The following is a 24,025-nucleotide window of genomic DNA, read 5'->3' as shown; positions in this document are numbered from 1 at the left end:
TGATTCTTCTGAAGCGTTGCAGTTGCTGAAGTGCAGGCAGATGGACTTTATGCACTCTCTAGTATAATACAGAAATAGCCTTACAGTATGATAGACCCGTATTCCTGGAAAAGTTTCTCTTAACCCTAGAGAGAGGATATTGTATAGACTGGCTAGTACAATCTTAGTGTTTCCATTTTATAGCTGGCTTCCTCTCTCCCCTTCAGGAGCCTGTACCTGTAGCTCTAGGAGCGCAGTCCTGCGCTGTATCCTCCAAGACTATACAAATTATAAGAATGCTTCATATTTGGGCACATGGAGTCCATAGCTTCTATTTGTATTGGTATGGAAATCATGGGGTGTAATGGAAAACCGGACTTCCCATTGTTGGTACTGTGATGTTTGCACATGATAGCATCATAAGCAACTGACCAAATCAACTAGTACTTAACGTCCAGCAAATTGAAACCCTGATTTCTTTGATAGCATTGGAAAATAAGCCATTAACAGTATCATTTTCTTTGCCTTGTAGCAATGTATTGTGCTTCATCGAGGTTGAGGTGGCTTGTTCCCATCAAAGGTCCGTTACGAACCTCTTTGCTGCCAGTGGCCTCTCTGCTGGTGTCCAGGAACGTGGCTGGGATGAGAGTCTTGAGCTTTAGAGCCCGGAACGGTCAATCTGCACTTTCCTGAATTTCAACTTCTGAGTTAACATGTTGCATATTTTCTGATTCCGTTTAGTTGGTCAACAAGGTTCTTCCCACCCAGGAATCCATGCTTAAGGGTGGTGACAGTCAGGCAGGGCGACAAAGAGCGACAAAAGTTTTCGAGAGTTGTATTTCTCACCTGTTACTCTGAATCGGGAACTCATGAAAAAAGTTAGTGGGTTGTTTTTTTTAAAATTCAAAAAGTAAGACATGGTCATTATATGAACATTTGTAAAATACAATGAATCTATAAAATACAATGAAAAAAATGAAAAATTGCTTTTAATTCTAATACCAGGGATAATCACAGTAACCTTTGATTTACTTCTATCTGGGCCAAATCACATTATGCATTTTTAGAACCATATGGTATTTTTCTACTTTAATTATCTTGAATTTTGTTCCAGGACATTAAGTATTTTCTACAGCATGCTTTTCAGTGGCTATAATGGTATCCCTTCTTACGGAGGTACAAAAACTTATTTGACCAGTTGCCTACTATTATTGCACAGTTGTTAGTTCACATTTTCCTCATTATAAACCATGAGGTGTGGATAGCCTTAAAAATAAAAAGTTTCATTTATTCATAATAGTTTCCTTTGTAGAAAGTCCAAGAAATAAGATTGCTGGATCAAAGATTATGCACATCTAAAAGGCATTTGATAGACATTGCCAAATATTTAGGTGTATTTTTAACCTTCATTTTGTGGAACTGATTATGAAAAGTTTCTAGATTTTATCGTGTATTTATTGCCTGTAGTAATTTCGAAACAACTGATTATTTGTTGAATTGTGAGAAGAAAATGAGCCTGAACGCTAGAGGCAGAGAATACCAGAACCCAGCCGTGTTCAAGAAAATGAAAGGATGGAAATATTATTTGCTAATGCTATTTTACAGTCTTTGTGCAAAAAGAAAAAAAAAGTTTGACAGGTTTTTTTGTTTTGTTTTGTTTTTCCGGAAGCTGGAAACGGGGAGGCAGTCAGACATGGGTCCCGCATGCGCCCGACTGGGATCCACCCAGCATGCCCACCAGGGGGCGATGCTTTGCCCCTCTGGGGTGTCTCTCTGTTGCTTCCAGAGCCATTCTAGCGCCTGAGGCAGAGGCCACAGAGCCAATTCCAGTGCCCGGGCCATCTTTGCTCCAATGGAGCCTCGCTGCGGGAAGGGAAGAGAGAGAGAGAGAGGAAGGAGAGGGGGAGGGGTGGAGAAGCAGATGGGCGCTTCTCCTGTGTGCCCTGGCCGGGAATCGAACCCGGGACTCCTGCACGCTGGGCCGACACTCTACCGCTGAGCCAACCAGCCAGGGCAAAAACTTTGATAGTTTTAACTGGCATTTTTATTAAAGCAAGTAAACATATTTTAAATACAGGGGTGTGGAGTCCGTGCCTGTGTCACGCACACTTCAGTTGTTACTTTACTACTTTAATTTTCTCTGTACAGCATGGAGCAATGTTGTAGAAGATAAGGTTGTTTTTGTTTTTTATAATCACATGTATGTGGTTTATTTCTGAAGGGTTTTCAAAAACAATATTTGCTCAAGAAATAGCACTTCACTTTGAAATAATTTTCCGTTATTAAGAAAAATACTCCCATTTTAGTATTTTCCCCACGAAAGTTGAACAATTGATGAGCCACCTCCTTGTGCTCTGAACCACGTGGACGCCTGTCACTCTGCAACCCACTGATGAATTTTCTTTGGCTTTCCTTAGACACACACTCTTTGTGTTATTCCCAAGGAATTTCGCAATTAAGTTTCGAGGGGGCCAAAGAAAAATTGGTGACAGTGAACCTGAGGGAATTTAGAAACAAGTCAGTTGACTGGCAAGGAAAGATTTTCTTTCTGTTCTTTGTTTCTCCTAATTTTCAAAGGAAGAGAAACAAGCTCTTATTCTGACATTGTTTCTCTGCCCTTTTTTTTTTTTCCAGTGCTCTGCGGAGGGGGCGAGAGCTTCCTGTGTGGCAGTGGAATCTGCGTCCCCAGGAAACTGCAGTGTAATGGCTACAATGACTGTGACGACTGGAGTGATGAGGCTCATTGCAGTATGTGAGCGGCTGTTTGGGGGTCGTCTGGGTGGACAGGGATGCTATTCAGGGGCCTAGAAACCAGAGCCATTCCATTGTCAAATCCTGACAACCACCGGCATTTGTGTGGACTGCTTGTAGTTTGCCTTTCGGAAGGGAGTTGACCATGTTTGTCTTCCCCCATGTGACAGCAGTGTGTTTGCACACCTTTCAAAGGCGTGATTTCATTAGGAACTCGACAGCTAGATGCCACACTGGAACATATCAGGGACTGAAGTGTTTTTGCATAAAATGTCTTAAAATTAGGAGAAGGCTTTTCATTTATTTTGTTTGGGTGAGGATTTTTGTTTTTGTTTTTAAAGCTTTATGGGTATAAAGGTCAACTTTTTTAAAAAAACATTTTTAATAGGAAAACTTTTCACCCTCATGATTCTTAGCAGTCATGACACAGCAGATGCAGGGCACCCTGTTTGTTTGTGCTTCCTCTGAACGTGAAGATAGCCAATAGCATTAGCTGTTTTAAATCCATGAATCAGTGGATTCAGCCTTACATACCCTCAATGTATATACTTTCCGTTGATTTGATTAGTTGTTTTCACTGAATTGGTCGGTGGTTTGCCCAGCACTGTGTTAGTCTGTTTGGGCTGCCACACAAAATACCACAGACTTCATGACTTAAGTAGTAGAATTTTGTTTCTCATAGTTCTGGAGACTTAGAAGTCCAAGATCAAGGTCCAGCTGGGTTCAGTGTCTTGTAAGAGTTCTCTTTCTGGCCTGTAGGCAGCTGCTATCTCCTTCTGTGCTCATATAACCTCTTTAAAGGGAGAGAGGGAGAGAGGGGACCAGAGAGGGAAAGAGGGAGAGGAAGAAGGAAAAGAGGGAGGGGGAGAAGGAGAGGAAAATTGGTAGAGAGATTGAGAGGGTTTGGTAGGGAGGGACTGTAGAATCGCCTCCTCTGCTTATAAGGGTACCAGCCCTGTTGGGTTAGTACTCTACCCTACTGACTTTATTCTACCCGTATGATCTCCTCACGGGCCCTATCTGCAAATATAGTCATGTTGAGGGTTAGGGCTTTGATATATGAACACGGGGGGGAGGGGGAGCACAAACATTCATCATAACAAACACATATGCAGATTTATACTCATTTTACTCTTATGCAATCAATAAAAAGGAAAAGCTAATCTCAAAAATATAATGTGGGATCTGCATCCAAAACAAAACCATGTGCAATTGTGTTCTAATTGCTTTTTAATGGTTATGTGAGCAGCAACGGTTACTATGAGGAAAGCTGTGTTGTTATCCTTGTAAAAGGAAGTTGCCAAGGCTTATAGGAGCTCACAATTATTGAGCATGTCTGAGATTCCTTAGTCTGTTTGCCAGCTGGGCCAACTTTTCTTCCTTCCAAAGGGTTAGGATGCTTATTTACCATAGCTTTTGAAAGGCCATATGTTATGGTAATATTTCAGGTCAGTGTTTCCCAAACTGGTGTTCCATAGTACTGACTCTTGAAAAATGCTTGAGAAAAAAATTTTCTTTTGAGAAATGCTGTCAGATCTACTTCTTAGGTAGTTATAATATATATATTTGTGCCTTAAAGGTTCTAAGAAATCCTGCACTTAAAAAAAATGACATTGCCTGACCAAGCGGTGTCGCAGTGGATAGAATGTCAGCCTGGGACGCAGAGAACCCAGGTTGGAAACCCCGAGATCACCAGCTGGAGCGCAGGCTTGAGTGTGGGATCATGGACATGACCCCATGGTCACTGGCTTGAGCCCGAAGGTCGCTGGCCTGAAGCCTAAAATTGCTGGATTGAACAAGAAGTCACTGGGTAGGCTGTAGCCCCTGGTCAAGGCACATATGAGAAAGAAATCACTGAACAACTAAAGGTGCTGCAACAAAGAATTGATGCTTCTCATCTCTCTCCCTTCCTGTCTGTGCCCCCCCCCTCAAAAAAAGACATTAATTTTGCTTAACTTAGTATTTTCTCAAACTTACTTGTTTATATATACCTCCCCCTTTATTTATATATTTATTTACTCATTCATGCACTGATTTATTTTGCAGATTATCTAGCTTTGTGTGGAAATTCAGTTATGTCACCCATATTTTAGGAAATGTTTTCACTAAGAGATTTGTTTTTTATAAATCCCTCTTCAGAAAAGCCTATTGAATACAATGTTACATAAAAAAATTTTTTTTGTAGGATGTATGTTTACATTGGGAAATATTGTTGTGGACTTACAAGAAAATATTGTGCAAAGCACCCACACAAGGGAATTTAAAATAGTTCAATAGAATGATATCCAGTTCACGGGAATTATGGTGGAATCGCTCGTTTCCCTCTCAATTATGGCCCAAGTTGTGGCATTATTCAAACTCCACAGGTGCCTCTGTCCCCAGCGGTGGGCCAGCACTGACTTGCTCGTCATGTTCCTCCATTGCTCTGAGCACTGCACTTTGAACAGTAAGAGCTTTCTGCTGCATTTGTTGAAATTGAATTTGAAGGAGTAAATCTTCCTAGTCGTTGGCGGACCAAGATGGTATCCTATTCTGAAAGGTATTTAGCAATGTCTTAGGAGGCGAACTGTTTATCAAAGAAGATTGAGGCTTTCCTCATGAATACATTTCAAAAATGATCTGGCTTGGTCCATTGGGGAAATACATTCCTCGGAATATTTGTCTGGGAAAATGCTTAGGTAGACATTGAAACCTTCGCATGCCATTGTTTCTGACCTTTATGAAGTCATTCGTCTCTGAGCTTTACCATTAGAAATCTCAGCATGCCTGATTTAGAAGGTGCCACCTCTTATTGTCTCCAGCCTGCAGTGAAGGAATAGCAGAAGTCTGAATTAAGGTGTGGATGCAAAGCAGAGAGTGAATGCAGCCCACAGATACGATACTGCTGAGGGGAGAAGGAAGTTTTGCTGGGTGTTCACAGTGAGGAGTAGCAGAACGTGCCTGGTTCTGAGGGTTGTAGCCTATACAGGAGGAGGACTGCCTTTAAAGAGAAGGGGAGGGGCCTTTTATTTGTGAGTTTCCTAATCAACTGTGCTAGAAGCATTTACCTCCACGATGTGACTTAATTTTCAGCAAAGAAAGTATTCTCATCCTCTTCTACACAGATGCAGAGGAGAGGCTTAAGATAATAAAAAACTTGCTAGCGGTTCCAAGTGCTAGATTTGAACCCAGTCTTGAATGGGTCCAAATCTAATGCTGTTTTCTCTAAACTGTGCTGCCTTTGGCTTGCCCTTGTCCATAAAAATTCAGACTTGGTGAACTATTATATTTTGATCATTCATATGACAGAAAAAAAGTTTATTTTGGATGCTCTTCTATGCTTGGGAGATAATTGTCTATTACAGCGGCACTCCAGGTAGCTGGGACTGCTTCCTGACTTTCTCCCCTAACTAATTCTGCTATGTTTATCAGTCTCATCCTAAGTATGTGCAGAGTGAACAGATTTCCAACCACCGGAAACAATTTAATGGTGCAGCAAAAGGATTTTTGAAAATTAAGAAAAGTTTTCTTAAAAGTTTCTAGCTCTGTGACTTATGTAGGCGACTTTTCTGTTCCTGCTTTTCCTGTCATAGAGACTGGCTGAACAGCAGCTTTTCCAGGAAGCCCCACATGCACAGACTTTAAATCAGGTGGTTTTCCAAATGATGTGTCCGTGTCATCACCATATGTGACTGCATTTACTATATTCTTTTTACTAAGGCAAGGATTCAAGTAAATAGTAGAAATATTGCCATCAAAATAATACAAAGATTTTATTCTACACTGAAGGAAGATGCTTCAGATGTCTGAAAAATTTATTTCTGTTTATTGGCAATTTGGTTATGCTGAATCAATCAAGCTATTGAATATACTTGAATTCCTGCTATGTGTGAAGCATGTTCTAAATACGTAGTAAATATAAAGACTGTTAAGACACGGTTTTTTTCTTCATAAGGCTTTTAGTCTAATCAGGGAAATAACAGAAACATAGACATCACTGAATATGGTCGTTTAGAGCAATATAGAAGAGATGTCACAGGCGAAAGAAAAGTGGTGTCAACAAAAAAGTAGATCCTCTGAGTTGGAAAGAGAGCAGGATTCCTGGGCGTTGGGTTGATGTGAAGAAACCAGATGGAAAAGGCGGGATTAAAGCTAGGCTTTGGACTGAGGTGATGTTGGATACTGTAGAATAGTGGTTCTCAATCAGAGACAATTTTGCTTCCTACAGGACATTTTACAGTGTATGGAGACAGACTTGGCTCATCACGACTGGGGGGTTTGGAGTGGTGCTACTGGCATTTAGTGAGCTGAGTCAAGGATACTGCTGAACACACTACAGGGCATAGGGCAGCCTTCTCACACAAAGAATTATGCAGTGCAGATTGTCAACAGTACTGCCATTGAGAATTCCTCCTCTAGAGATAAAAGTCAGTAATCAAAAGAACCCAAATGGCCTAGAAGCCTGGCTTTATATCATAGCTCTGATATTAATGAGCTGGACAATGGTGGGCAAATGATTTAACCTCTCTGAACATCCGAAAATGAGGGATTTGGGGGTAGCAATTGAAGCATCCATACCTGAATCTTTTATTTTTTTAAGTGAGAGGAAGGGAGAGTGAGACTGACTCCCACATGCACCCTGACTGGGATCCACCTGGCAACTTTCATCTGGGGCTGATGCTCAGACCAGCTGAGCTATTCTTAGCACCTGGGGCTGGTGCTTGAACCAATTGAGCCACTGGCTGCAAGAGGGGAAGAGAGAGAAGAAGGAGAGGGAGAGGAAGAGAAGCAGATGGTCACCTCTCATGTGTGCCCTGATGGGGGATCAAATCCAGAATGTCCACATGCTAACATGATGCTCTATCCATTGAACCAACCAGCCAGGGCCCATACCTTAATCTTGAAATGAGGCAACACATTTATGTTTACAGACTCATAGAGACTGAGTAAATTGAGTGGAATTCTTGATAAAATATATTCTGTTCCTTCATTTTTCTCCTTTAATTCAATGATAATTTTAAGAGACGCAAGTTAATAGTGCAAGATGCCAGCTGGAATAAATACTAACATGCAAGAACTTCAGAAGTGACATTTGTATCAAGCTCTCATTAAGAAAAATGACCTGTATCTAGAAAAACATCCACCTTAGGCCATGCAAAATCATGCTTGTATTGAGCAACGAGATCACAGCAAAGAGCTTTTAAAAATTTTGATTCGTGGCCTCAAATTGAACTGACAACATTTTTTTTCAGTCCAAATAAACATTTGTTCAAATAAAAAGAGGCACTGTGCTCTTTGCTCTTTGCTATGTATTTCTGGCTGTGCAGTGCCTTTAGTTAAGATTTTGTGTGTTTACTAGTCACACAGACCTTAGTAAGGTAACAAGTTGTTTTCCAAGGGCAGCTAATTTTGTATCTAAACTCTGAGAATGGCCTTTACCCAAGTAAGTCATAACAGGGGAAGATGAATCTGTACCTGTGTGAATAAATGAAGGGTTTTTTCTTTAATGCTCAAGTCATCTTCATTTATGAAATAATTTAATAAATAACAGCATTAATTTAAAAAGATCTCAAATGAATTACTGAGGATCCTAGAATAAGCCTCACAGAGGCCATGTGACTCTTTGGAAATTTTTGGCCTGTTAATCAGATTCTGAAAGGAGTATTTGATGGCACAGTCTTACAGTCAAAACAAGTGAGTGCGCAGCTTTAAAAAAATGAACTCATATGGTTTAAACTATTCCACCCCTTCACTCCACCACCACTTTCAGGGGATACAAGTACTTTTGCATTAATGGTCAAGTTGAGAACCCTGGTTATTGCTGATTCTAGCATACTTACTGCTTCAAAATTTCCCACAGAGTAATTTATATTGAAACAAAACATAAATCAAAAAGACTTTTTACAACTTCCTAAGGAAATGTATATGTCTTAATGTATAAGTTTCCCAACTCTGCTTGCTGGGCAAGAACACCAATGTCATAACCTTTTTTAGACTCGGCATTATGTGCAGCAACCTCAGCCAGCAGCAGCAGCAGGGTGCAGGGTGGGGAGATAGCGCCCTCTGCTGAATGGGAGAAGATAGTACAGTTCTGTCAAGGTGAAACTAGAACCTCTCTTAGTTCTAATATTTTCCCTTGTGATGGTCAATCTCATCTGAAAATCATTCAGCCTGAGGGGAAATTAAAAAGAACACTCACAAAATTCTGTGTGTGCATAAGTGTGAGCATATGTGTTCGCCCATGTGTGTGTTTGTGTGGACACACATACATACCCTCTTAATGAAAGTGCTGAGCAGGTAGATGATCTCCAAGGCCCACTCTCTTTCTAAAATGATGTGATCCTAGAAGAATTTAAGTAACTTATTTTTAGAAGAATAGAACCCGTTGTCGGAGACATAGGCTTCTGCTTCAGGAGAAACAACCAGCTGGAATTCAGGAGACTGGACCATTGACCACTAGATTCTTTGTCTCCATCAGCCAAGTAGACTGATCCTCTACTGTGCTGCTGTTTCTCACCTCTTCCCTGTTCTTGTTATTCCCTCCGCCTGAAGCAGGGTGAAGTTTTCATTCCATCCAGACTACCAAAATCCTGCCCATCTTCCGTGGTCTCCCTCCAGACTTAAGAATCTATTTTTGCACTTAATTCACTTGAAATAAAGAAAAATAGAATACATTTAAGAAATATAGTTTCTATTCAATGCAGGTTTTTTTTTTACATATATTAATTTAAAACATTTTACAGCTTTATTGGGGTATAATTTACAAACCATGAATTTATGCCATTGATTTTAGTATACAGTGTGTCCATAAAGTCATGGTGCACTTTTGACCGGTCACAGGAAAGCAACAAAAGATGATAGAAATGTGAAATCTGCACCAAATAAAAGGAAAACTCTCCCAGTTTCATACCTATTCAGTGCAGTTCGATGTGGGCTCACGCACAGAATTTTTAGGACTCCTTAGGTAGCTATCCTGTATAGCCTCTACAGACTCATCACTGACTGATGGCCTACCAGAACGGGGTTTCTCCACCAAACTGCCGGTTTCCTTCAACTGCTTATCCCACTGAGTAATGTTATTCCTATGTGGTGGCGCTTCATTATAAACGCGCCGGTATTCACGTTGTACTTTGGTCACGGATTCGAATTTAGTGAGCCACAGAACACACTGAACTTTCCTCTGTACTGTCCACATCTTGACTGGCATGGCCGTGGGCTGCTCCGCTGTATACACAGTGTTACGTCATCATCTGTGCATGCGCACATGCTGCCACATCATCCTACAGAAACTGGGAGGGTTTTTATAGAGTTGTGCAATCATCACTACAGTCTACTTCTAGAACTTTCTCACCTCCCTCCAGTTTTCCTCCTACCTGTTTGCAGTCAGTTCCACTACTTCTCTAGCCATAGAAACCATTGTTCTGATTTCTGCTTCTATAAATGTGTTTTTTCCAGGAATTTTATAAGTGGGTCACACAATATATAGTCTTTGTGTCAGGTTCCTTTCACTTAGCGTAATGTTTGTGAGGTTCATCTACACTGTCACATGTATTAATAGTTTGATACTTTTAATTGCTGAATAGTATTTCATCTTATGAGTATACTACATTTGCTTATCTGTTCATCAGTTTGAATGTTTGGGTTGTTTCTAGGTTTTTTGTTTTTTGGGGGTTTTTTGTTTTTTGTTTTGTTTTTTTTTTTGTACTTTTCCAAAGTTAGAAGTGGGGAGGCAGGCAGGCAGACTCCCACATGTGCCCGACCGGGATCCACCTGGCATGCCCACCAGGGGCCAATGCTCTGCCCATCTGGGGCATTCCTCCATTGTGGCTGGAGCCATTTTAGCACCTGAGGGGGAGGCCGTATAGCCGTCCCTAGCACCCAGGCCAACTTTGCTCCAATGGAGCCTTGGCTGTGGGAGGGGAAGAGAAAGATAGAGAGGAAGGAGAGGGGGAAGGGTGGAGAAGCAGATGGGTGCTTCTCCTGTGTGCCTTGACCGGAAATTGAACCTGGGACTTCCATATGCCAGACCAAGCTCTACCACTGAGCCAACTGGCCAGGGCCTGTTTCTAGTTTTTGACTATTATGAATAGTGCTGTTAGGACCATGCACATATTATTCTCTGTGTGGATATATGTTTCATTGCTCTTGGGTAGATTTCTAAGAGTAGAATTTATGAATCATACAGTAAGGTTATAGTTAAGTTTATAAGCAGCTGCTAAACTGCTTTACGAGGTGGCATTATAATTTACATTCCCACCAGTGGTACATGAGAGTTTCAGTTTCTCGAAATCCTTGTTAATACTTGTCTGTCTTTTTAATCATAGCCATTTTGGAAGTATGGAATAGCAGCTTATTGTGGTTTTAATTTGCATTTTCATAATAACTAATTGTATTGAACACCTTTTCACATGCCAATTTGCCATTTTATGTCTCCTGGGAAGACTTTCTATTTGAGTCTTTTGCTAATTTGTAATTGGGTTTTCTTACTATTGATTGGAAGAGTTCCATATATGTATATAAATATATATACACACACACACATATACTCTGGATATAAGTTCTTTATTAGATACATGATTTGAAAATATCTTTTTTCAGTATATGGTTTATCTATCTTTTCATTTTCTTAATAACAGTTTTAGAAGCGCAAATATTTCTAAATTTATGAGGTCTATTTTTTTTTTATGGTCTGTGTTTCGTTGGCATATCTAAGAATTCTTTGCCTAACCCAAGGTCACAAAGATTTTTCCCCCTGTGTTTTCTTCTAGAAGGTTCATAATTTTGGCTCTTACACTAAAGTCTATGCTCAACTTTAAGATAATTTTTGTGTATGGTTTAAGGTAAAGGTCAGAGTTCAGTCCTGTACATTTGAAATCTAATTGTTTCATTACCATTTGTTGAAGAGTACTCTTTTCCTATTGAATTGTCTTCACATCTTGCACACATTATTTTATTAATCTCTATCTCCAAGACTTATTAAGCAACTGATCTTATTCCAATTTCATAGATCAGTTCACAGACTCAGATTTTTAAATTTTTTTTATTTGTTAATTGAATTTAGAGACAGAGGAAGGGAGAGAGAGAGAGAAACGTTGATTTGTTTTTCATTTATTATGCATTCATTGTTCCTGACAGGGGATCAAACCCCCAACCTTGGCTTATGGTGATGACGCTCTAACCAACTGGGATACCTGACCGGAGCTACAGACTCATAGATTTTTAACTAATACACTCAAATTCCCACAGCTAGTAGAGGCAGAACCAGGATAGGAAGTCTAGAGCTATCTTCCTATTAAAATTTCCTTGCATGTTGTTTATTCCTACATTAAACCGTATGCTTCCTGAGGTTACATATTATTTATTCTTATCTTGCCATCATAATTTAGGACAGTACTTATTTATTTAAAAGTCATGTTATAAAACACTCAATTGACTTAAGTGATCATGTTTGTGTGAATGTCAGTAATGACTCTGTAATCTAAATGAGTTTTTCTCTCCATTATGTTTACTTTCCATTCACACAACTAGACCTTATAAAGGAAACATTTTTAGGAAATAACTACTCAGCTGCTATTAAAGTCATTGATTCTGTATGAGCATGAACTTCATTAGGAACTATGATGAATTGAGAATGTCTTCTCTCATATTTGACTATAAAGGAGCTTTCAGGTAAGTGAAAGTCATGTAAAGACTCAAAAAATGATAAAAGCACTGGCTTGGGAGACAGAGGGTCCTAGTTCTGGTTCTGCAGTAACTTGATATGTAACTTGATATGTGACCTTGAGCAAGTCATTGGATCTCTCTGCACCATGGTCTCCTCACCTGCAAAACAATAGATGTGGACCAGGTTACCACTAAGGTTTCCCTCCTGTTGATGGACTTTTATTACATCAAGTACCACAATAATGTCATCTTCTGTTCTGGTGACACACGATGGCTTCTCTTATTTGCAGATTGCAGCGAGGATCTGTTTCACTGTCACACGGGCAAGTGTCTTAATTATAGCCTTGTGTGTGATGGGTATGATGACTGTGGGGACCTGAGTGATGAACAAAATTGTGGTAAGTAGCATTGTTTTTCTAAATGTTTTTTTTTTAATTTAAAATTACAGAAATTTATAACCAACAACTTGTAGCTTGTTGTTTGTTAACATGATTATTAGCTGGTTAAATTATAAAATGATTGGTTTCTTCAGTTTAGAAAGGGGAGGGTTTTTTCAATTTCCCATCTCAATTATGTCTCAGGTGTAAATGTAGTACCTTTCGCATACACAGTCAGACTCAGGAGATGCTAAAAGAGTGGAGTGGAAAGGCAGCTGCAGGTCGTTAATATGTTGATATTATTATCTCCTTGAAAGTGTTCTGTTTCTTCTCTGGTTCTTCCGGTGGCTTATGTGTAGACTTTGAGCTCTTGTGTGAAACTTTGCAGACAGATATCTTATTTGTCCCTTGATCTCTGTTGCTATACATAACCAAGATCCCTCTTTCATTTGATCACAAGCCGATAAGGAGACGCCTGCCATCGTAGTGACACACGGGGTTATGAGAGCACGTTTACTTTATGCACAAAAGCTGATTTTATCTTTTAAAACAGTGGTTCCCAACATTTTTTGGGCCACAGACAGGTTTAATGTCAGAAGATATTTTCACGGACCGGCCTTTAGGGTGGGACGGATAAATGTATCACGTGACGGAGACAAGCGTCAAGAGTGAGTCTTAGATGGATGTAACAGAGGGAATCTGGTCATTTAAAAAAAATAAAACATCGTTCAGACTTAAATATAAATAAAACAGAAATAATGTAAGTTATTTATTCTTTCTCTGCAGACCGGTACCAATGGCCCACGGACCAGTACGGGTCTGCGGCCCAGGGGTTGGGGACCACTGTTTTAAACTATGGCCTCCTTTTTAAAGGGTCATGTCTGATTTTGAATGCCATCTTGTGAATTAAAACCAGCAAAGTTCCTCTTGCTTATTTACCTTTTTGACTTTGTGATTAGCTTTAGAGTGCTTAGGTAAGGTATCCTTGAATGTCACAGGAGCTTGGTCATACGAACAGGAGGGAAGCTGGGATGATGAGGGGCACTGGGCGAAGGATATGACATGGTAGTTAGCGTTAGAGAGTATCAGGGGAATGCTGGGGAAGGGTCAGGAGTATGATCCGATGGGTGCCCCAGAGTGTCGTGCATCAGAAAACACAATAAAGCTGTCACAAATACAGCCTGTCAGCTCTCCACCTTGTGAAATCCGTTTATCTGAGCCAGTGTACCCATTACAAATTTCTCATAAGAAAACACTGACAAAGGAAAACAAAACAAGAATAAAGTAACAAAAACCAAACCGTGAATCCTGAGAGACCTGACACACATAAGTTACAGTGATGGTGCCCAGTGGCCACAGGCTTGGGTGGGAGGGGAATTGAGCCAGACTCATCATAGGAAAGTTACGGCAGGTGTTAGGACAATCGGAATAGACACTCTTCAGTTAGAACCATGAGCCAGATGGTCTGAGGTGTTTGTCATACTTGTTCTCTGCATCCTCCTGGGCATTTGCTTTTCTCTAGATTGCAGTCCCACAAAGGAGCATCAGTGTGGAGATGGACGTTGCATTGCGGTAGAGTGGGTGTGTGACGGTGACCATGACTGTGTGGATAAGTCTGACGAGGTCAATTGCTGTGAGTGCCCTGAGGATTGTCATTTTGCGTATTTTCCCATTGCTCGCCTGTGTAGACCAGTATACTCAAGGTTCACTGTCCAAACAGCCTTCAAAGGGAAAGAGTCTTGTCCTCAGGTCTTGGTCTAGAGAGAATAATCAAGCAATGTGAGGACAGTAACAATGTAGCATACCTACTTTCACACTTTTCTCCCCAGAACTTCAAACACTTTTGCTCGCTCTGGCCACACTGGTGTCTCTTTTCTCTCCCATCACTCCTGTGTCTCCTTTCCTGCCCGTGACCTTGTCAAAGGGAATGTTCTCCCAGAGCCCAGTGACTTTTTTTTTGTATTACCACCATTGTTAATACTACTTCCCATCCTGAGGTTATAAAACTTTTTTTTGTGTGTGTGTTATTTTTGGCAGTAACTGCTATTTAATAGACATGAGAAATTCTTTTTTTTTTTGAGCTGTCACAAATCTCATTTTCTTTTATTTTTATTAATTTTTAATTTATGGTGTTTACATGGATTCAAGTGTCCCACTGAATATAACTCCCTCATCCCCCACAACTGTATCCCTTTTTATACCCCTTTCCCCCTTCCCCTAACTCCCTCCCTCCTACCCACTAGGATTTGCTGTCCTGTGATCTATATCTCTGTGTTATGTATATATAGTTTCACTAATCCCTTCACCTTCTCTGATCCCATTCCCTCATCCCCTTCCCTCTGACTGCTGTTCTTCTGGTCCCTGTGACCCCACCTCTGCCTCTATTCCATTCCTCAGTTCACTTTGTTCATTAAATCCCATATATACGTGAGATCCTATGATATTTGTCTTTCTCTTCCTGCCTTATTTCACTTAGCATAATAATCTCCAGGTCCATCCATGCTGTCACAAAAGGTAAGATTTCCTTCTTTTTCACAGCTGCATAGTATTCCATTGTATATATGTACCACAGCTTTTTAATCCACTGGTCCACAGGCATGAGAAATTCCAGAAAGAAAACTTTCCATTTCAAAAATCCCTGGATTTTTTTTTTTTTTTCAAATCAGTGAGATAGTCACCCCTTTCTACAAAACATTCAGGTATTCAGAACGCTTCATTCCTTGGTGAGGCCGGATAAGTAGGAACTGCTTCTCTGATCTGCAGGCTGGGAGGAGCACAGAGAAATAACGTGGGTGTCGCTCTGGCTTTTCCTAGCCTGTCACAGCCAGGGCCTGGTGGAATGCCGAAACGGCCAGTGTGTTCCCAGCGCCTTCCGCTGTGACGGCGACCAGGACTGCAAGGACGGGAGCGACGAGGAGAACTGCAGCTACGGTGAGCCTGCGCTGCCTGGGACGCGCTGTGGGTGGCCCGCCCCTGGGAACAGAGCGCTGATTCAGAAGTCACCTGATGCTTAGCCAGGCCTCCCACATGAAGGATTCCAGATTGCCTCACTCAGGCCCTCACAGCCCAGTCAACCGGAAACCCTGTCATGCGGATTTCCTCAACTCGCACTGAAAAATCACCCCTAACACTGAAACAGCGTGGGAAGATGCAGCAAACTGAGGGGAAAAGAAATGCCGTGATAAAGAGAAAACCTAGTATATTGTATTCGATTAAATTAGCTTAGATTCCAATTAGAAGGAACTGGCTTCTGAAATTAAAATGTAATAGCTTCTTAAAGTCACCAACTGTTCAGAGAAGCAGTTTAATGCCTCACATTACCAAGCAATATACCTAAAATACACTTTAAAGGGAGTCTGATCTCCATCTGTGAAACTCAAAGAGAAAAAGTAAATCAAATGAATAGGTTTTTAGGAAAGTAAAGTTTAACGCTGATTGTTTTAAGTCCCAGTTTGTATAGAAGTGTCTCTTATTATAACACTGGTAAGAATATTCCTAGATGACCCTGGCTGGTGGCTCTGTATATAGAGTGACGGCCCAGTGTATGGACGTCTGGGTTTGATTCCTGGTCAGGGCACATGAAGAAGTGACTATCTGCTTTTCTTCCCCTTCCCCTTCCCCTTCTCTTTCTCTTACCCTCCCGCAGCCTGTGGCTTAATTGATTTAAGTGTGTGCCCCAGGTCCTAAGGATAGCTCTGTTGGTCTGAGTGTCAGCCTCAGGCACTGAGGATAGCTCTGTTGATTTGAGCATTGGCCCTAGATAGGGCTTGCTGGGTGGAACCTGGTTGGGGCACATGCAGAAGTCTGTCTCACTCTCTCCCCTCTTCTCACTTAAAAAAAATATTCCTAGACTTTAAAATCACTACATTTGTGTATTAGTGACCATCACAGCCCAGTTTCTAAGAATATGATATTGCCGTTCAGCTGCCTGGGTCAAGCCCCAGCTCTCTGTTACCTTCTATCTGGTTGACTTTAGGTCAGTTACTTAATCTCTTATGTCTCAGTTTCTGTCTCAGAATAATGATGACTACTTTGTAGATTTGGCACGTGGTGAGAACTCAATTAATGTTTGCTATTATTACATGACCTTTATGTTAAAGCATGTCTTGGGCTATTTATGTCTATCACCAGCTAATGATATTGGTCACCTATAGCTAAATTAGTTTTGTTATAATAAATACAGATCATTAGAATAAGTTTAGTAAGAAAAAACATTTCAGACCTAAAGGGAGAGCCTTCTAATCATAGACTTACTACATTAAAAATACATTTGGAATGCTAAGTTTTATCAATTTTAAAATTCAGAAAGAAGTTCTTTTCTAAGCATGAGTTATTGTGTGTATATCAACCAAGAACCTGTCTTTGGAGCAAATGATTCCTTGTTCCTACATAAGTCAACTCTGTTTAAAATAGTTTTGGATTCTTTACTATGCAATGACAGAATTTGTAAGTTATTTCCTTGAAGGTGTGAGAAGCAAGAAAGTCACATGATAAAATAAATCAAAAAGGCCCTGACTGGTTGGCTCAGTGGTAGAGCACCCGCCTGGCATGTGGAAGTACCAGATTCAATTCCTGGCCAGGGCACACAGGAGAAGTGCTTATCTGCTTCTCCACCTTTCCCCTTCTCCTTTCTCCCTCTCTCTCTCTCTCTCTCTCTCTCTCTCTTCTGCTCCCACAGCCAAGGCTTCATTGGAGCAAAGTTGGCCCAGGCTCTGAGGATGGCTTCATGGCTCTCCTCAGGCAATAGAATGGCTCCAGTTACAATGGAGCAACGCCCCAGATGGGCAGAGCATCGCCCCCTGGTGGGCATGCCGGGTGGATCCCAGTTAGGTGCATGTGGGAGTCTGTCTCTCTGCCTCCCTGCTTCTCACTTCAGAAAAATATGAAAAATCAATCGATCAAAAAGTAAAATTTTAGCATTTTTATATTATCTACTCTAATAAATTAATCTCAATTAATGTGTACTGTGGTGCTAATATTTGGCCAACCACTGGGAATTTAGTGGCACACAAACCAGCTTTCAGGCCCTTGGGGGAGATAGATGTAATACCAATAATCATGCAGGTCAGTGTCTAACCATGAAGTGGCGCCATGGTTAAACGTCAGGGTACGCGGAGACCACGTATGGGCTGATGCCCTGGCAGAGGGCCTCAGGGAAGCTTCTCTGAGGAAGAGATAGCAGACCTAAGATCTGAGGAATGAGTGGAGTGGACAAAAAGTGTGGGACTGGAGAAAGCATTTCAGACACAGGGAACCTCTAGGCTGGAAGTCCCAAGGAGGGAAGTCCTGGGGTACATGTTTGGGGTACTGGATTAGCGCTGAGAGTGAAGAGGAGCTTGAGACTACAGAATAATTGTCAACAGTGATTGCAGGCCGGCTCTGTGGGACAGGGCTGGGGAGGAGGGGGGGCGCTTCTCCCAGGGCTTTGGTCCTATTGATAATTTAGACCTTCACGGCCCTCGGGCTGGGCTCACATCCTTCCCACCTAGTCTCCCTTGGGCTCCAGTGACTCCAGCCTCTGCCCGTGCCCACCCCAGGCCTTTGCATATTCTGCAAAGCCACCCTGAGAAAGCCACCCTTCCCTCTTAGCCTGACTTACCCCCTTTTGCCCTTACAGCCCTCATTTGCTTCCGCTGCTCCTCCTGTGTACTTTCAGTAAAGTGAAGATCACACGGCATTATTAGGGTTCTGTTCATGATGCTGTCCCAAATTAGAATATAAACTATACCCCGTTTTTATCTTTTAATGCTCAGTGCCTTACTTGTTACATAAGTATGTACACAGTGGGCATTTAAGCACTGAAATAATGAATGCATATTGTCTTAATAAAATTTCTTGAAGAGACTGAACTCATGGAAATTAGCCTGGCTTAACCTTGCAAAAAAAAAACGTTTGACTCTACTGACAATTTTAAACAAAAAGTGACATCTCTTCTCTGCAAGGCTATGACGTATTGTATAGGAATGACGCTGGAAAGGAGAAAGAGTCCAATATGATACACATTGTCTTAGAATTATAGATAAGAACGATCGTGTCCTCATACTAGCATTTATAGTTAAAAATGCCTTGAGAGATTTTCTAGATTCTAGATGACTTTTCTGAAAGTAATTGCATTTAATGGAGGAGAGCTGGAAAGAGAATGGGCAGTAATTTATTACCTTTTTCATTTAATCTACAAATGATCAGGAAATCAATGGGAATACCAGTTTCCTCTTTGCGTACCTTAAGGAAAAGCCATTAGGCTAACGTTACTGTTGTCATTCATTTGGAAACAGGAAACCCAATTCTCAGGTCATCACAACTAGGCCAGTCATACTTTCTGAGGACAACAGAAAATATGGATAACAGCTGCATAAGACCTGGACCATGACATAGTATCCTTATTGTGTTGGTGTTGATGGCCTACTTATTATTAGAAGAAATGTTTTACAGTATTTTATTTCTTTTTGAATTGAATTCATTAAGGTGACAGGAGAAACATTTTCTTTTAGAGGGAAGACTAAAATTGGTAACAAATGAGTCTTAAAAGTAAACTTCAGGATCCTTTATATTGGCCTATCCCTCAAATTGCTTAAATTTTATTTTATAATCAAGTATATGCACCTATGTAAATATAAAATACTATCTCTTTTTTTCATTAAGAGCAGCAACCACCTGCTTTTTTTCTTTTTTTTTTCTTTTTTTTTTGGGGGGGGGGGAGGGTTACGTTACCTCTTATTTCTTCATTCCTACAGAATTTTTTTGGAAGAACTGTATTGTAGTTAGTTACTGGGAAATTTAATCCAGAAAATACCTATTCAGCATGTGTTCAATAAATTTTGGAGAAATTGGAGAAGAATTAAAGTTGTGTCATTCCCCAGCTCCACCAGGCATTCTCGATCCTTTAGATCCCGGTGTAAAGAATTCACAGATGATGAAAGCGAATGTGCCTTTCCCCCTCTGTAGGTCAGACTCCATGTCCAGAAGGCGACCAAACATGCCTCTACAATTCCTGCCTTGATTCATGTGGTGGTAGCCCCCTTTGTGACCCCAACAACAGTCTGAATAACTGTAGTAAGTACAGCAGCTGACCAATGCGATCCCTGTGTCAGGATGTGCATTCAGCTTCTTTTTTTTTTTTTTTTTTTGCATTGACATTGAAATTCTGAAGTCTGGAGTCCCTCTAAAAAGATATGTATCTATTGTCTTTTTCTTTTCCAAAGCTTGCATGTGGTAGCAGACAAGGGACAAAATGGTCTTCATGAACTGAAATAAGAAACAAATGTGTCATTGTGAATGGGCCATCAATCCGCATTGCTTAATATGATTACCATTACTTTAAACTCAACATGAGCCTCTATATGTTATTCTCTTGGCTCCATCTGCAGGCAGATGCTATCTTTCTTCCTTTTTAAAGCTCAACTTCAAAAATAGAAACTTTATCCAAGAAGCAAATGGGAAGTTCAGCTACACAGCCACATACAGCTTTGGCTGTCTGTTGTTTTAATAAAATTTATTCCCAGTTTTGCCTGCTTATAATGATCTTGCAGCCATTATGTTAATGAGTTTTGGTGACGATGGAACCGCTCCACATGGTGTAAGTGGGGAGCCCTCCACCCCTGGCTCTCAGGAGGGGAACTACTGAGGGACCCAGATGGGCGGGCGGCGCGGGGGCCATGCAGATCCTCTCGGGACCCTGAAAATGGATCAGAAAGCCTCCAAAGGCTCTGATTCTGATCTTTACTTCTTTCACTTTTTATTATTAATTTTTGGCCTCACCTGTAAATTGGGGCTTGAAATTTAGAAGCAGGTCTGTCAGCTTTCAGTTGGCAAGAAAGTGACTTTAAAAAAAACAAAACAAAAAAAAACACATATCCTCTCAGTTGAAGCCCATGGAAGCTGGGAGGTCGAAAGGCTTACAAGTCTGGGTCCTTGCCTTTGCAGCAGTATTAGGGTCCTGGTTTTCCTTGGCGACTTTCTGGGTCAATGTGGAGCTTACTGGGTCCATATAAAGATTTCTGGGTCAACCTGGGCTGCCCTGTCACCATGAGGGAGTCTCGAGGGGCAAACAGCGAGCTGGGAAGGAATTTGAGGGAGGCAGCCACTGAAAGGCCAGGCTGACAGGACTTTTTACTTCCTTTTCTTTAACAAAAATTGTATAAGAGATTTTTTGAGCTAAAATTGATGACTTATGCTAGGGAGCAAGATCTCAGATGCTTGGTGACTTTTTATTTTTAGGAGCACTAAATAATGGTCTGAAACACAATAGCCAGCCCTCTTCCATTTCCCACATGAGAGAACAGTGCAGACATATATTAGTCTGACCACTAAGACCCACTGCCATGTTACTCACTCTAAACTATTGAACTATATGCATATGTGTGCATATATGTTTGTGCACATGTGCACATGGGTATGTACACATATATATAAGTGTATATAAATGTATGTGTATGTATTTCTGTCTATATGTATATGTATATATGTATTTGTGTATGTTCTGGGTCCATTGATTCACTTTTGTGATCTCCCAACCTGCTCCAGAACTTTCTCAGAACCATTTCTTAACTTTACCTTGAACTTGACCTGCGTAATTTTGAACAGTGATGGTATCATCTCAACGATGTGCTTATTATTAAAGCTTTGGGCATTGTCTGACATGGAATGGCACTTATTGTTAGACTAAAAAAAAAAAAGTCAAAAGAGCAATGCTAGCCTGTGTCAAAATTTGGTGAAGAGTATGTTATCTTATTTTCTCTATATTTGAAATGTTTCAAAATTAAAAATTATTAAAGATGTTATCTGTCAAAAAGAGAAGTTGTAGAAAGGGCACCAGATAGCTCTGGTGTATACACGTGGCCAATACTCATGGCCTGTGTGCAAAGGCCCAGGGACTGGAGCAGACACCAGGCACTCTGATGGTGACGGAGAATGACGGGGTCCCAGCCTCCCCACAGATGACTTTTCAGTGTGGGAGAACACACTGCCGTCTTCCCACTCACACGGACTACTTTGGATTTCTCTTTGTATCCTTCAAATACACTCCAGCAGTTTCCCTAGCGTCTCACTGTCTCCTCAGCTTCCTCATTCTCCATAGACATTCTTTCCTGGTTCTCTCTGTATTGGCCCAGACATCCCATCTTCTGAGTGCTGGGCACTGGGCTAGTCACTCGTCCCCATTTCTTCCATGTTATTAAAATCAGTGTATATGCCTAACTTACAGTTGAGAGGAAAGATGTTATTCCTTATTTTTCAAAGAGCTTGGTTTTCTGTAAAGATGGACTGGTAGTCTCTCAGAAAACTCTTTATGCACTTGAAAATGTGATTAATTATTTGAAGATCTATATCACTAGGGAGACTAGTATTAGCTTCTGAGACACAACCACATAGAACTCGCTTTCTTCAGCTCCCTTCCAGTTGAGGACATGAATTTGGAGAAGGTGGGTATTCGGTCTACTGGAGTCAGTGTGTCACCAGAGTTGCTAAGATTCTAGTCCTTGACAACACTGCTTCTTGCCATCCCATAAAATACGATACAACTTCCTTCTGGTCCTTGAAGATAAACTGGGTGGGACCCCAAGCATCAGTGTTTTTAAAATTCCCAGGGGACTCCAATATTCAGCCAAGGTTGAGAATTATGGCTTCAGTGGCCTGTTTATGACTGGACTTCAGGGGAATGTGACATTTCCAAAACTGGGTGTGAAAAAATCTTAATAATTTTTCAAAAATGTGCATGGCTTATTACAAATTCCCAGAAATGCCTACAATTAAAAAAAAAATCTTACAGCCACATCTCCGATGACACAGCGTATTGATAGGCTTGGAGTATCACAGCATCACTGCATCTACTCATAGTCCAGAATCTTTAACATCTTTGTGCCCTGCTGGGAGGTGAAATACAGCTGTATGCTTGCCTCTGGTGTGGAGGGACTGACCCATCGCTTTTGCCTTGTTGTGTGCAATACAGCCATCTGGGCAAGCTGGTGGGAAGAGCACCCTGTGGGCCCGTTCTGCTCCCTGCTCTCTGCTCCCTGGACCGCCGTGGCTGTATGCAGCCAGGCGTGACTCCATGCCTCAGGGACTCTCCCAAATTTTCCCAAACTGTTCCACCAACCTTTAGTTCTATGTGTCTACTCACACGTTTCCACCTTCAACACTAAGGAAGAAATGAACAGCTTTGCTCTTGAAATAATTTGCCAAGGTCTCTCAGTTTTCTGCCCTGTCTTTGCGATCTCTAGTTGGAAGGAATAGGGAGTATGGTGGGCAGTAAAAAAGCCAAATACCATAATAGAATGGAACTTGAGTCCTACGGAGCAAATAGTAGATGAGTGGGATGAGCCCTCTGTGAGAGCATTCCCAATCAGTAAATGAAAGATAAATGATCAAATTAGAATCTTACTATCTGGTAACACCGTGATTGAATGGGTCAAGCCACTGAGCATCCACAGCTGCCGATGTCACAAAAAGAAGGCTCAGACCCATGTCTTCTGATGAAAGAACACCACAGCACCTCTTGCCAAAAGGATGTAAGCCAACCAGGCCTCTGTGTCTGTGTTCAGCCATCAGTGCTCAGGGACATGTTTAACTTCACCGAACCTGGGCAAGCATCACACCTGGCACCCTCTACAGCCCAGACTCTGGGTTCTCCAGTAGCTGAGCCAGGCATGGCCAACATACGGCCCGCGGGCCGGATCTGGGCCACGTAATGAGTTTATGCGGCCCGCGATTAAATTTTTAATATTCTCCGCATGACGCACTGTGGAAATGAAATAAGTGGTACTATTAAATCATTATACGTAAACTACGATATCTAACCATTGTACAACAATGAAAGTTAAAATCTCAGCTACTCAGAACTGGAAGCGTCTTTGATTATTGGAAATCGAGATTTTTAAGAAGATAGTGATACGCGGAAAAAAATTCCGCATGTGACTATAATCTAGGGTTAACTTCCAATAATTGGTGGAATGGATTCGCGATACTTATTTTTTTTTTAAATTTCATTATAAAGATTTACAACTTTTGTACACATCTGTGCAATTTTATAAGCAATTGAATAATAGAAAATATGGAAATTTAAAAAAACTTGCCAAGGAATATTTAGTAATCTTCAGCTCAACTTATATTGGTGAAGAAACTTTTTCTTTAATGAATCTAAATAAAAGTACAAGATCAAGATTGAATGATTTACATTTGGAGGCTTGTTAAGAAGAGCCACTACAAGTATAGAGCCAGATATTTAAAAAAAATAGGCGATGTAAAGCACCTCAACATGTCACATTAGTTTTTTTGTTAAT

The 24,025-nt window shown here is 41.0% G+C and overlaps 1 protein-coding gene across 1 annotated transcript in view; it reads left to right on the top strand.

Moving 5' to 3' along the window:
- Nucleotides 1-24,025, top strand: part of CORIN (corin, serine peptidase) — a 204,709-nt gene that overhangs the window by 132,963 nt on the left and 47,721 nt on the right. The window contains exons 7-11 of the mRNA XM_066385953.1: nt 2,614-2,727; nt 12,663-12,770; nt 14,272-14,382; nt 15,564-15,680; nt 19,695-19,802. Coding sequence (XP_066242050.1) covers nt 2,614-2,727; nt 12,663-12,770; nt 14,272-14,382; nt 15,564-15,680; nt 19,695-19,802 — 558 coding nt within the window. The remainder of the gene's footprint in view (nt 1-2,613; nt 2,728-12,662; nt 12,771-14,271; nt 14,383-15,563; nt 15,681-19,694; nt 19,803-24,025) is intronic.

This window comes from Saccopteryx leptura, chromosome 5 (genome assembly GCF_036850995.1).
Source record: "Saccopteryx leptura isolate mSacLep1 chromosome 5, mSacLep1_pri_phased_curated, whole genome shotgun sequence".
NCBI lineage: Eukaryota > Metazoa > Chordata > Mammalia > Chiroptera > Emballonuridae > Saccopteryx > Saccopteryx leptura.
The sequence above is the reverse complement of the archived record's forward strand: the minus strand, read 5'-3'. Positions and strand labels throughout refer to the sequence as shown.